This window comes from Poromitra crassiceps (genome assembly GCF_964638095.1).
Source record: "Poromitra crassiceps genome assembly, chromosome: 27".
NCBI lineage: Eukaryota > Metazoa > Chordata > Actinopteri > Beryciformes > Melamphaidae > Poromitra > Poromitra crassiceps.
The window spans coordinates 9,501,739-9,515,502 of NC_139650.1; the positions used below are offsets into that span (position 1 = coordinate 9,501,739).

A 13,764-nucleotide genomic window follows, 5' to 3' on the forward strand; every position below is an offset into this window, starting at 1 on the left:
TTCAGCCCGATCGCAGGTAAAACGGCATAGCTGTGGCCGAACACAGAACTTGAAACAAAGTCCACATACTCAATTTGATATAGATAGGATATTTCTAGTATTTCCAGGTTAATCTTACCTAGCCTATATTTATATATTTGATTACAGTGTTACAGCTCTCTGTTTACACATGTTTTTTTATTTCACACTTTGTAAATGTAAACTGCTTCCCATGCCAACAAAGCCCATGCATTGAATTTAACATTTAATTGGGAGAGAGAGCGAGCGAGAGAGATGAGCATGAGCCGCTTCTCTCTCTGTATCTCTAGCGCCCCTGGCGTTAGCAAAGCGCCACTGCAATAGCATCCATCACATAAATATCTCTCTCCCCCTGCTTCTCCTCAATGATAGTAGCGAGCGGAGCAACGACTCAACCTGCATCCATTCCTACAGCAGCCAGGCTTCCCCAGCTGTTCCGCTACAGAGTCTGCGCAGTGGGGACTACTTGTCAAGTGTAGGAACAGTCAGGAGGGGAGAGAGGGAGACAACAACACACACGGCACACGGGATGAAGCGGGAGCAGGCGCACTGTTTCGTCCGGTAAATAAGCGGAGCCAGGTCGGAGCCTGGAGGAAAGCACCGGCGGACAGCGGAGGAGGGAGGGGGGGACGCAGCCATGGCGACGGGCGGAGGAGGAGGCGTGAAGCGGCGGAGGAAAGCGGAGCGGCTCCCGGGCTTCTTCTGCTGGAAGACCTGCTGCTTCCCCCTCCTGGTGTGGGTCGTCTCCGTCTGCGGCGAGGAGAAGACCTTCATTGTGGAGGTATGAGAGATGGTTGTAATCTGACAGATGATATGCGGGGATCATGTTGGCGCTGTTGTTTGCTATTTTCATCACATCTCTGTAACATTTGGCACAACACCCCCCCCCCCCCCCACACACACACACACACACATACACACACACCCTCCCCTACAGTACCATTCACTTAAATTCCGTTCCAACGCGCGCAGGTTGGACCTCCGGTATGTTTTCCTGTGCGTTCTCCTCGCACGGTTCTGCCCTGCCTGGTGCCCCCCCCCCTCCCCCCTCCCCCTAAAACAGGGACATAAATGAATGATTCATGAGCCAGTGGAATGAATAAATTAAAAGCAGAGGTAACGGTAAACAAGAAAGCGGCGCCCGCGCGTCACTTAATTAGCTCTGTATACCGAGAACGAACGCGCGCCCGTGCGTGCGGGTCTTTTGTTTGGGGAAAAGGCGCCCCGCGCTCTCCTCCTCCGGTGAATTTACCGTTTACGAACAAAGGTGCCTTAACGGGCCCGTTGGCTTCAATTTTCCCGCTTGAGTTTGATGAGCTTGGCTCGGCTGTAAACGGCTGTCACACGAATTATCGCACAGTGTGCAGGAATTGCTTCTCCGGTGATTGGGCATTGAGCGGAGGAGAGAGAGAGAGAGACACGCACTGTCAGCCCCGGGTTTGGAGCGGGATGAAAAGCTGCTGAATGGCTGTTCACAGGCAGCTAGCAGCACTGGCGCTATTATTGTGCACTGCCATGCTTGAGCCAGCACCTCTTAGCACATCGCAGGTTATTATTTATCCCCAATGCAGTATGCACATTCCCTGTGCGCCACTGGAAACACAGGAGATGAACTGTGCGCAGGCAGCGCATATGCAAATGAACGCTGACTGTCCGCTTCCAGTGTGTGGTGTGTGTGTGTGTGTGTGTGTGTGTGTGTGTGTGTGTGTGTGTGTGTGTGTGTGTGTGTGTGTGTGTGTGTGTGTGTGTGTGTGTGTGTGTTCTGTTCTCCGTTAATTGGAGTCTGTTTTAATAGCAGCTATAGAGCTATTAGCCTCGGTCCACATTGTCAATAAGCATGTCATCATCACCACCACGCAAAGAGCACTAAAGTGAACCTGAATGAAACCCCTGAGCAGTGCTGCTTTCAAGTGTGCCGAACAAAGCATCTCCAGACCCCCTCCCCACCCTTTCCCTTCCCCGAGTCCAAATATAGCCTTCCTCCATAATTGATCAAAATGGCAGCAGAGAGTTGAGAGGAGGAGAGGAGAAGAAAGGAGAGTGGATGGAATAGGTTGAGCTGGATCTGTCTGTGTGCACATGATGGACCAGCGCAGTCAGTCACCGTGTGCTGTGTTGTGAAAGCATGGTGGCACCATCGCACAAAGGCAGACACAAAGTTCTTTGTTGCTCTGGTGGAAGATGCAGGGAAACTGTGGGTTTGTTGTTATTGTGATGTTTTCATAATCATCTTGTGGCTCCAACAGGTGTAGCCAGAGGAGAGCTCGTCTTCTTCATTTGTCAAAGCGGGCACATGTGCTCCTCCTTTGTTTGCATGGTGATGAAATGAATGAATGTGCACGATTCATTTGGAGATGTGGGTCCTACTCTGATGTTTCTTTTGGAATGGCACGTTTTGCAGAAGTCTTTGAGCTCTCTAGGAGAGGCGGTGAGACTGAGGCATTTTGATAGTGATGTTGGTCTTGGTGAGGAGTGATGACATTTTCATTCAGACAAAGGACGAGCCATGTGGTGAGGCTGAGCGCAGCAGACAGCGATGCTGTACTGTACAAAGGATGGGATGTTTTCAGTACGCTTTATTTGACCCTGTGAACTTTCACTGATGACCCTGTACTGTGGCTTTTGTGGAGCTCACAGTATGCATTCATCCCAAGATTCAGGATTTTATATCATGAAGAAAATGTACTGCGTGACATTTCTCTCACAGTATTTCAAAAATGCATATAAACATCACTCATTTGTATGAAATGTTGTAATATTAATGCATATTATGGTTTACTTTCATGCAAGAGATTATTTGGTCAAATTAATTTAAAGATTTAACAGCTTTATAGTGAACATATTGGGCGTTTTCAATGAGTCTTTTACTTTGAAGTCATAATCAGCATTATTTTGGTCTGTGCTGGATGAAGCATGCATACAATCTGTATGCAAAGTAAACAGTGGAATGTCATCGCATTTTTCTTTGGACATATTTTTTGCCTTGAACATCTTCAGTTGAAACCATGTGATGCTTCTGCTGTGAAGTCACAACCAGCCAATCAAAATGCACTCCATCCTGTATTGACTGGTTTCCACAGACAGCAGCCAATCAAAACGCACTCCGTCCTGTGCTGACTGGTTTCCACAGACAGCAGCCAATCAAAACGCACTCCGTCCTGTGCTGACTGGTTTCCACAGCAGCCAATCAAAACACACTCAGTCCTGTGTTGACTGGTTTCCACAGACAGCAGCCAATCAAAATGCACTCAGTCCTGTGCTGACTGGTTTCCACAGCAGCCAATCAAAACACACTCCGTCCTGTGCTGACTGGTTTCCACAGCAGCCAATCAAAACGCGCTCAGTCCTGTGTTGACTGGTTTTCACAGACAGCAGCCAATCAAAACGCACTCCGTCCTGTGCTGACTGGTTTCCACAGACAGCAGCCAATCAAAACGCACTCCGTCCTGTGCTGACTGGTTTCCACAGCAGCCAATCAAAACGCACTCCGTCCTGTGCTGACTGGTTTCCACAGACAGCAGCCAATCAAAACGCACTCCGTCCTGTGTGCTGACTGGTTTCCACAGACAGCAGCCACTCAAAACACACTCAGTCCTGTGTTGACTGGTTTCCACAGACAGCAGCCAATCAAAATGCACTCAGTCCTGTGCTGACTGGTTTCCACAGCAGCCAATCAAAACACACTCAGTCCTGTGCTGACTGGTTTCCATAGACAGCAGCCAATCAAAACGCGCTCAGTCCTGTGTTGACTGGTTTCCACAGCAGCCAATCAAAATGCGCTCAATCCTCTGTTGACTGGTTTCCACAGCAGCCAACTGGTTTCCACTGATTTCATTTCTCTGTGGAGGAGAGAGAGTCAGAGTGTTTTGTATCTGAGGTTCATGTCTCTCTGTGTGAGAGAGAGTCAGAGTGTTTTGTATCTGAGGTTCATGTCTCTGTGTGTGTGAGAGAGTCAGAGTGTTTTGTATCTGAGGTTCATGTCTCTGTGTGAGAGAGAGTCAGAGTGTTTTGTATCTGAGGTTCATGTCTCTCTGTGTGAGAGAGAGTCAGAGTGTTTTGTATCTGAGGTTCATGTCTCTCTGTGTGAGAGAGAGAGTCAGAGTGTTTTGTATCTGAGGTTCATGTCTCTGTGTGAGAGAGAGTCAGAGTGTTTTGTATCTGAGGTTCATGTCTCTGTGTGAGAGAGAGAGTCAGAGTGTTTTGTATCTGAGGTTCATGTCTCTGTGTGAGAGAGAGTCGGAGTGTTTTGTATCTGAGGTTCATGTCTCTGTGGAGGAGAGAGAGTCAGAGTGTTTTGTATCTGAGGTTCATGACTCTGTGTGAGAGAGAGTCAGAGTGTTTTGTATCTGAGGTTCATGACTCTGTGTGAGAGAGAGTCAGAGTGTTTTGTATCTGAGGTTCATGTCTCTGTGTGAGAGAGAGAGTCAGAGTGTTTTGTATCTGAGGTTCATGTCTCTGTGTGAGAGAGAGTCAGAGTGTTTTGTATCTGAGGTTCATGTCTCTGTGAGAGAGAGAGTCAGAGTGTTTTGTATCTGAGGTTCATGTCTCTGTGGAGGAGAGAGAGTCAGAGTGTTTTGTATCTGAGGTTCATGTCTCTGTGTGAGAGAGAGAGTCAGAGTGTTTTGTATCTCAGGTTCATGTCTCTGTGTGAGAGAGAGAGTCAGAGTGTTTTGTAGCTGAGGTTCATGTCTCTGTGTGAGAGAGAGTCAGAGTGTTTTGTAGCTGAGGTTCATGTCTCTGTGTGAGAGAGAGAGTCAGAGTGTTTTGTAGCTGAGGTTCATGTCTCTGTGTGAGAGAGAGTCAGAGTGTTTTGTAGCTGAGGTTCATGTCTCTGTGTGAGAGAGAGTCAGAGTGTTTTGTAGCTGAGGTTCATGTCTCTGTGGGGGAGAGAGAGTCAGAGTGTTTTGTATCTGAGGTTCATGTCTCTGTGTGAGAGAGAGTCAGAGTGTTTTGTAGCTGAGGTTCATGTCTCTGTGAGAGAGAGTCAGAGTGTTTTGTATCTGAGGTTCATGTCTCTGTGTGAGAGAGAGTCAGAGTGTTTTGTAGCTGAGGTTCATGTCTCTGTGTGAGAGAGAGTCAGAGTGTTTTGTAGCTGATGTTCATGTCTCTGTGGAGGAGAGAGAGTCAGAGTGTTTTGTATCTGAGGTTCATGTCTCTGTGTGAGAGAGAGTCAGAGTGTTTTGTATCTGAGGTTCATGTCTCTGTGTGAGAGAGAGTCAGAGTGTTTTGTAGCTGAGGTTCATGTGTCTGTGTGAGAGAGAGTCAGAGTGTTTTGTATCTGAGGTTCATGTCTCTGTGTGAGAGAGAGTCAGAGTGTTTTGTATCTGAGGTTCATGTCTCTGTGTGAGAGAGAGTCAGAGTGTTTTGTAGCTGAGGTTCATGTCTCTGTGTGAGAGAGAGAGTCAGAGTGTTTTGTATATGAGGTTCATGTCTCTGTGTGAGAGAGAGAGTCAGAGTGTTTTGTATCTGAGGTTCATGTCTCTGTGTGAGAGAGAGTCAGAGTGTTTTGTAGCTGAGGTTCATGTCTCTGTGTGAGAGAGAGTCAGAGTGTTTTGTAGCTGAGGTTCATGTCTCTGTGTGAGAGAGAGTCAGAGTGTTTTGTATCTGAGGTTCATGTCTCTGTGTGAGAGAGAGAGTCAGAGTGTTTTGTATCTGAGGTTCATGTCTCTGTGAGAGAGAGAGTCAGAGTGTTTTGTATCTGAGGTTCATGTCTCTGTGGAGGAGAGAGAGAGTCAGAGTGTTTTGTATCTGAGGTTCATGTCTCTGTGTGAGAGAGAGAGTCAGAGTGTTTTGTAGCTGAGGTTCATGTCTCTGTGTGAGAGAGAGAGTCAGAGTGTTTTGTATCTGAGGTTCATGTCTCTGTGGAGGAGAGAGAGAGTCAGAGTGTTTTGTATCTGAGGTTCATGTCTCTGTGTGAGAGAGAGAGTCAGAGTGTTTTGTAGCTGAGGTTCATGTCTCTGTGTGAGAGAGAGTCAGAGTGTTTTGTAGCTGAGGTTCATGTCTCTGTGTGAGAGAGAGTCAGAGTGTTTTGTAGCTGAGGTTCATGTCTCTGTGGAGGAGAGAGTCAGAGTGTTTTGTAGCTGAGGTTCATGTCTCTGTGTGAGAGAGAGTCAGAGTGTTTTGTAGCTGAGGTTCATGTCTCTGTGTGAGAGAGAGTCAGAGTGTTTTGTATCTGAGGTTCATGTCTCTGTGTGAGAGAGAGAGTCAGAGTGTTTTGTATCTGAGGTTCATGTCTCTGTGTGAGAGAGAGTCAGAGTGTTTTGTAGCTGAGGTTCATGTCTCTGTGTGAGAGAGAGAGTCAGAGTGTTTTGTATCTGAGGTTCATGTCTCTGTGGAGGAGAGAGAGTCAGAGTGTTTTGTATCTGAGGTTCATGTCTCTGTGAGAGAGAGAGTCAGAGTGTTTTGTAGCTGAGGTTCATGTCTCTGAAGGCGACAGCATGATATGCTTTGATCATCTCACAGCTTCAGCTCTGCTTTTGTTTGGTTTGTGTTTTCTTGTAGCCATGTGTGACTTTATGTGACTTTATGTGACTTTATGTGGGACATAGATTAAAATGTGCTTTGATGCAGAGAAGCAGTGAGTCACACAGTCGCTCAAAGTCGCTTTTGATAAGAAATCTGTGAGGAAATGCATGGTGCTCTCTGTTGCTGCGGTCCTTCCTATGTGTGTTTTACACAGAGCACAGGTCCAGTCTAGTCCTGCTCTAGAATTTATCTAATATAATAGCAAAGGCATCAAGGAGTGTGGCTGAAACACATCTGGCTGCTATTATAAGTATAGAATACTTATAATAATTTAATATAATATAATATAATATAATATAATATAATATAATATAATATAATATAATATAATATACTGTAAGTATACCATAGGTCAAAGTTACTTTCTAAGTTATCAACTGTTGTAGAATGAAATTTGTATCAATAATCATCATTCTTCTCCCGCATAAACAGCAGCATTTCCAGCCAATATGGAACGATGAGCAAATATTGAAATGAAGCCAGGGAGTCAGGAAGTTGTCTTAAATGAATGTATCTGCCATAATAACATATCACTTGTACAAGAGAAGTCTGTCTGATATCATTTAGTCCCATTTAAGGCTTTGTAAGAGTTGTGTATGACATGTTACCTTTCCAGCTTTCGCCACTCTGAACTGTATTTGGGAAGCCTCCCTCTGGTGTTGTGCTTGTCTATTTTAGCTTAGCCTGCCTCGTAGCTCGTAAGCTTTTCACTAAAGCTGCGTTCACACCAATCTATTAAAGTTTTTCGCTGGCATCGAGTTTACATACAAAGTCAATGCAAACGAGCAATTGAGCGTATATTCGCCCGGGAGAAAAATCGCTGGGCGTCTGAGCGACAGAGACAGAGCGATAGGGCGAAAATTCGCTCGTCGCCCGAGATGAAATATCCCAACTCGAGCAAAATTTCGCTGCCAACAGTCGCTTGCTGCTCAACGCTGATTGGCTGCCGTAACCCCGGAGTATTTATTCATTCTTGCATCGGGGGAAAACACAGTTGTGTTGTTTGCGTTTTCATCCTGTCTAACGTCAGAGCTGTGTGCTGCTTGTTTCTTGACAGTGAAGATCTCTCTTCTCAAGCTCGCTCCAGCCCGTCCACATCTATCAGCGGGCCGACACAGGTGCTGCCAATTGTGCACAAATAGTCTCTCTCTCTCTCCGAGCTCTGGGTATGAACACCTCGGCCCGAGGGCGGAGTGCACTCCCGGTTTGTGGAGCGATTTAAACACAGCGACGGAGCGATTCCAAAGGGTTGAATCGAGCGACAGGGAGAAAAATAAATATCTCGGTGTGAACACAGCTGAAGAGTCCGGACTCCGGACCAACTCTGCAGAGAAGAACTGGCACTTTATTTCGGTACAGCGGCGGACATAATCAATGCACATTCTGAACAGGGACATTCTAAACTCTTTTCCCGCTAACTATGCTAACTTTAACCTCTTAGCATCCTGCAACTCACTCTGGCTGCGGCTAAAAACACACTCACTTCCTAGTTCCTACTACTATGTGCAGGTTACCTACTAGGTCACATTGTTAGTGGTCGTTCACACAATTCAGCGTCCTTGTTAACAGGCGAGTCCGTTCACACCGGCCGCACGTCACGCCACGCTGAAGCCACGCTGCGCCATGCCAATGCCACGCCGAACCCATAGATTCAGCTTCTGTTCTATTCTCCAAGCGTGCTGCGCGCTGATCCTGAGCTGCCGGTAGTGTTAATTTCGTCGACGAAAACTATGACGAAAAATGTTAGTCGACTACCTTTTTCCCCAAGACTAAGACGACACTAAAATGTTCAGACTTTTAGTCGACTAAAACTTGACTAAACAAAAAGAGGATGGGGTTGACTAAATATGATAAAAACTAACAAGGACATTTGACACAGGACTAGTAAGACTACGACAAAATTTAAAAATAGATGACAAAATTAACACTAATTATAGACTGTTTCCCCCCCTCAATGCAGCAGTTCAGGTTCCTGTGCTGCAGCATCATAGATGTAGCTGACATGTAGCTGTCTTAAAAACATTGACAGTAGTTACAACAGAACCCACCCAGTCTTAGCTAAGGGTCTTATCTATGTGTGTATGAGGCATTGTGTTCCCAAAATGTACAGCTACTTGCTTGTCTACATTATATCCAGAGAAGTCTGAGTGCTTTCCACACAATTCCACACAATTACTAGTGCAAGCGCATCAGCAGATTCAACAGTTTTCGTTGACTAAAACTAGACTAAAATACTTATGGTTTTATTTGACTAAGCTGAGACTAAAATACTCAAACTTTTAGTCGACTAAAACTTGACTAAATAAAAACAGCATGAGGTTGACTAAATATGATACAGACTAACAAGGACATTTAACACATTCACTGCCAGCCGTTTTTTCAATACTGTAGGTAGGTTCTGCCAAGTTTTTTTTTTGAGGATTCTGGCTCATCTTTCAAGAGCCGAGGATTCTTTTCTGCTAAGATTTTGTGAACACAAATGATCTCAAAAGAACTAATAGAATGTGTGCTTTCTCTGTCTAAAAGAGTTAGTTTGTAGAGTTAGTAGTTATGTAGGCATTAGCAGTAGAATACAGCATGGTTTCAGCGTCTGAAAATTTATTCTGAGATAAATGGCTTTTTGTGAAATTCGATAGAACAGTCACTTTAACCATTTATTTTTGGCGTAAGACGTCAGACATCTAAACAATAGTTTTGAACAGTAATTTCCTCCATAGCAGCAGGAAACCCCCCTCTCCTTCAAACTCCTCCCTCCGTGGGTGTGTCTCTGGTGGCTTTGCAGCGTTTGTCACAAGCGAGGCTTTGCCTGTCTGTGCTGCCTGGCTGCTGGCGGCTGCTCTTTGGGCGAGTCTGCATGAGTCGTTTCGGTTGTGAGCTCAGCTGCAATGAAGCTGCGTGCGATTGTGGACTTTCTGCCGTGTTTCAAAGTGTGTTGCACGCATAATCTATTATGCAAATTTGCAATCCCCCACCGCCAGCTCCCAGCGCGATAATGCGCGAAAGCGTTTTCGCCAATCCATTTTACAGTATGAGAATGGTTTCCTCGCGCGTTCCCCTGCAGTTTTGGCTCGGCTTTTTCTAGTCTGGAGAGCACTGTCGCCACTTAGTGGGTCGGTGGAATGGGTTGTACACGTTCGGTGGCTCCAATATTTTTATAGGAGACGTGGGGGGCGTTGATCCACGTCCCACCGTCAAATTTTTTTTTTTTTTTTTTTTGACGAGTCAACTCGTCATTGGCAGTCAACCGTTGGATTTTTTTTGACGAGTCAACTCGTCATTGGCAGTGAACGTGTTAACACGTGACTAAGACTAAATAAAAAAATAGAAGACAAAATTAACACTAGCTGCCGGGCAGGCAGTCAATGCAATGTGTGAGGGGTGGGAGGGGCCGGAGCAGCAGCTCCGAGCCCAGCGCTGAGGAGAAGACACTGCTTCTGGTGTGACCGGTTAAGCATCAGATCAGCTAGACGAGCCTGCTTCAAGCTTCAGTTCTGCATGGCTTTGGCGTATGGTGTACTTGGCACTTGGCTTGATAGAGCTATTCAAGTCATTTGGTGAAAATTCCTGTATTTTTTTCATATCGCAATATATATTGCAGAAACCAAATATATTGCTAGGCCAGTTTTTCCCCCAATATCGGGCAGCCCTACCAGTGACACTGGATTGAACTTTGCCACGTTGTGTCTGAGTGCCCACGTCAGCATGTTTGCAGCTTGCAGTGACACAGAACTCATAGCTTTCCTCTTTCTGCCTGTTCTGTTCTTACCCACAGATGCAAGCTAGGGGATGAGGAGGTGGCTGCAATGGAAGCACAGATGGTTGGATAGTAGACAGAAGCAGAGAGAGAGAGAGAGAGAGAGAGAGAGAGAGAGAGAGGATAGTAGACAGAAGCAGAGAGAGAGAGAGAGAGAGAGAGAGAGAGAGAGAGAGAGGATAGTAGACAGAAGCAGAGAGAGAGAGAGAGGATAGTAGACAGAAGCAGAGAGAGAGAGAGAGAGGTGGGGGGGGAGAAGGAGGCGTTCAAGTCTCTGTTTGACTCACTGGTCCATCTGCCTTTTGTCTGCTCGCTTACACAAAAGGTCAAAGCTTCCTCGGCTGTTTGTGTCGTTTGGAGAGAATATTTTTAGCGAGCAGCTGTAGTCAACTGCTGTGAGGGCTGTGAGGGCTGTGTCTGTTGTGAGGGCTGTGTCTGTTGTGAGGGCTGTGGCGGCTGTTGTGGAAACTTTATACGAGGGATCAGCCGAGCAGCATTTTTGGTAAACAAACCGCGTCACTGGGTGGCAACGGCAATGGAACCCTATGGAGCCCAAGTGGCGCGAGGCTTGATTGTCTGACTCTAGCCAGCTAGCTCTGTTTACATTTTAAAAACTGTGACAGTTCACACAACTTTAACACGACATGCATATATTATACATCAAAGTCTTGAGCTACTTCTGCTCTCACTCAGAATGTCAAAATATAAGCAATGTCATGTATAGTTTTTGAGATATTAACGTTTGTTTGGCACAACTCATACTAGTTAACTGCCGCGGGTTCCACATTTCTGGGTGTCAAGTGACGTCACACTGATTCGTCCTATTGTCACATGCAACAGAGCTACAGTGAAAGTGAAAAGCTGTGGCCCACCAACTTTGCTGATCAAAACAATATACCGTAAATTTCGGACTATAAGCCGCGGCTTTTTCCCCGTTTTTTGGCCCTGCGGCTTATATAACGGTGCGGCTTATCTATGGATTTTTTCGGGAAAAAAAAAGAAAAAAAAAAAACGGAATTCTCTCTTCTTTAGCACTCTTTCTAACTATAAATCCACTTCTGTTTTAATTTCCTCTCTTGCCCTCTTTTCACCACACCGCGGACACTGTGTGCACTGTAAAAAAAAACACAGGTGGTGTTGTGTTATGTTGTTTTGTTGAAATGTTAATAAATGGGAGCTTCCTCAAACAGCCATCTCTTTCCCGACAATCCCCTCTGTGCATGAACCCTTACATATGGTAATTAAACATTAAAACACAATTAAAAAAACAAAAAACAAACAAAAAAAAACATTAAAACACCTGCGGCTTATAGTCCGGTGCGGCTTATATATGTAACAAACAGGCAATTTTGCTGCTGCGGCTTATACTCCGGTGCGGCTTATAGTGCGGAAATTACGGTATATTGATTCAATAAACACACAATACAAATTCAAGTACAAGTAGAAATACGGAGCATTCTGTGGAGATTTTGTGAGTTTTGGTTTGTGCAAAATATGCACGTCTAAAAAGTCCAGAAAGTGCTATGTGTTCATAATGTGCAAAAAGTCCAGAATGCGTCCATAGCGGCCCATATAGGACGAATCTGCGTGACGTCACTTGACACCCAGAAATGCGCAACCCCGCGGCAAGTTAATAGTATGAGTTGTGCCAAACAAATGTTAATATCTGTGTGTGTGTGTGTGTGTGTGTGTGTGTTGTGTGTGTGTGTGTGTGTGTGTGTGTGTGTGTTGTGTGTGTGTGTGTGTGTGTGTGTGTGTGTGTTGTGTGTGTGTGTGTGTGTGTGTGTGTGTGACAGGACTGATGGTTTTGATTCTGTGATTGTGTATTTGAAGTGTGACTCTCTCTGTGTGTGTGTATGTGTGTGTGTGTGTGTGTGTGTGTGTGTGTGTGTGTGTGTGTGTGTGTGTGTGTGTGTGTGTGTGTGTGTGTGTGTGTGTGACAGGACTGATGGTTTTGATTCTGTGGTTGTGTATTTGAAGTGTGACTCTGTGTGTGTGACAGGACTGATGGTTTAGATTCTGTGGTTGTGTATTTGAAGTGTGACTCTGTGTGTGTGTGTGTGTGTGTGTGTGTGTGTGTGTGTGTGTGTGTGTGTGTGTGAGCAGGATGTGAGCAGGTGTGTGAATTCACGGTCCTTGTTCGTAGTCTTAGGCTGGTTTCACACCGACAAGCTACGCCTTGCCTTGCCTCAACCCACGCCTACGCCGAGCTGGGCGTGAACCTGGCATACTCTTCGCGCACGCGCTGGAGGCGGGGCTCAGAGGAGGGCGCGCGCACTCTGCGCGGGCCAAAACAGAACATACTCAGTGCGCAGCTCCAGGCTCCAGGCAGTCTGAATGAAATTGAATGTAACGTTCCCAATTCTATGTATTAAATTATAAAAAACGACCCCTCCACATTTGGGAAGGCTAAGCCACACAACTAGTTCGTTATAATCGAACAGCATGCTTTGAAAGCGACTTTACGACGGTGAGGACTCAATCACAGCAGATATCCGCTGATAGCCTACCACAGAGATCTCAGGCACAGGCAGCAAAACCGACGCGCTGATAGAAAAATCTCCATGGACGCGCCGCGCTGCGCTCAGGCCTCGCCCCCCGACACGCCCCGTGCGATGTCGTCATAATCGCCGTGCGCCCTATGCGCTTGGCTGGGCGCGAAGAGTATGCCAGAAGCTTTACACGCTTTTGCGATCACACCGCACGCCTTTTGCACGCCGAACCTGGAGCCGAGTCACAAGCGCCTCTCCTCTCTCCTGACTGTATTTTTTCACGTGTTGTCCAGAATTGTCATGGGTAGCCTCTAGGTAAAATAAATCTGATATATTTAATGTTCTATTGATGCTGGATATAACCAGGTCTGACTATAGTCGGACATTTTAGAGAGGTGATCTTGCAAGAATATGTGCTGGCACAACAACATTGTCCATCTTGCTTCTTCGGTCGCTATTCTCTCTCATGAAGATTTGTTTGCCGACAGGGAGAAAGCCCCACGTGATAGCCACCCGTCAATCTCTCTCTCGCTCTCTCTCTCTGCTCAATACTGTTGTAGAAACTCCATTTTATTTTGAAATTCAGTTGACTTTGCCAGTTCCCACGGATATTGTCGCGTTTTTCTTTCATGGCTTGACAGAAAAGCCTGCCTGCACGCGCCTTGTCGGCGTGAAAATAGAACTCTCGCCTATTCGATAAAATCGGCAAGGCACAGGCAAGGCGTGGGTACACGCAGGGTTCACGCTCAGGCGGCCGGTGTACACAGCCTCGTTGACTAAAACGGACGCCTATTAAAAAGCGTGGGTAAAGGCAAGGCATAGGCAAGGCTTGGGTCGCCGGTGTGAAACCAGCCTTAAGCTTTGTGCCGATTTGCCATCCTTCAAATGAAGTGTGGCTCTTTCATATTATTCACTTCTATTTTTACCATCAGCAGCAGCACACAATCTGCCTTCACAACGTTTCAGCTGTTTTAT

At 46.0% G+C, this 13,764-nt stretch overlaps 1 protein-coding gene across 1 annotated transcript in view; it reads left to right on the forward strand.

Annotated features, from left to right (window-relative positions):
• Positions 1–655: 655 nt before the first annotated feature.
• mmp24 (matrix metallopeptidase 24) overlaps positions 656–13,764 on the forward strand; it is a gene marked incomplete at both ends in the record, with an annotated part of 91,949 nt that continues 78,840 nt past the window's right edge. Inside the window, one exon of the mRNA XM_083661546.1 lies at positions 656–799. Coding sequence (XP_083517672.1) covers positions 656–799 — 144 coding nt within the window. The remainder of the gene's footprint in view (positions 800–13,764) is intronic.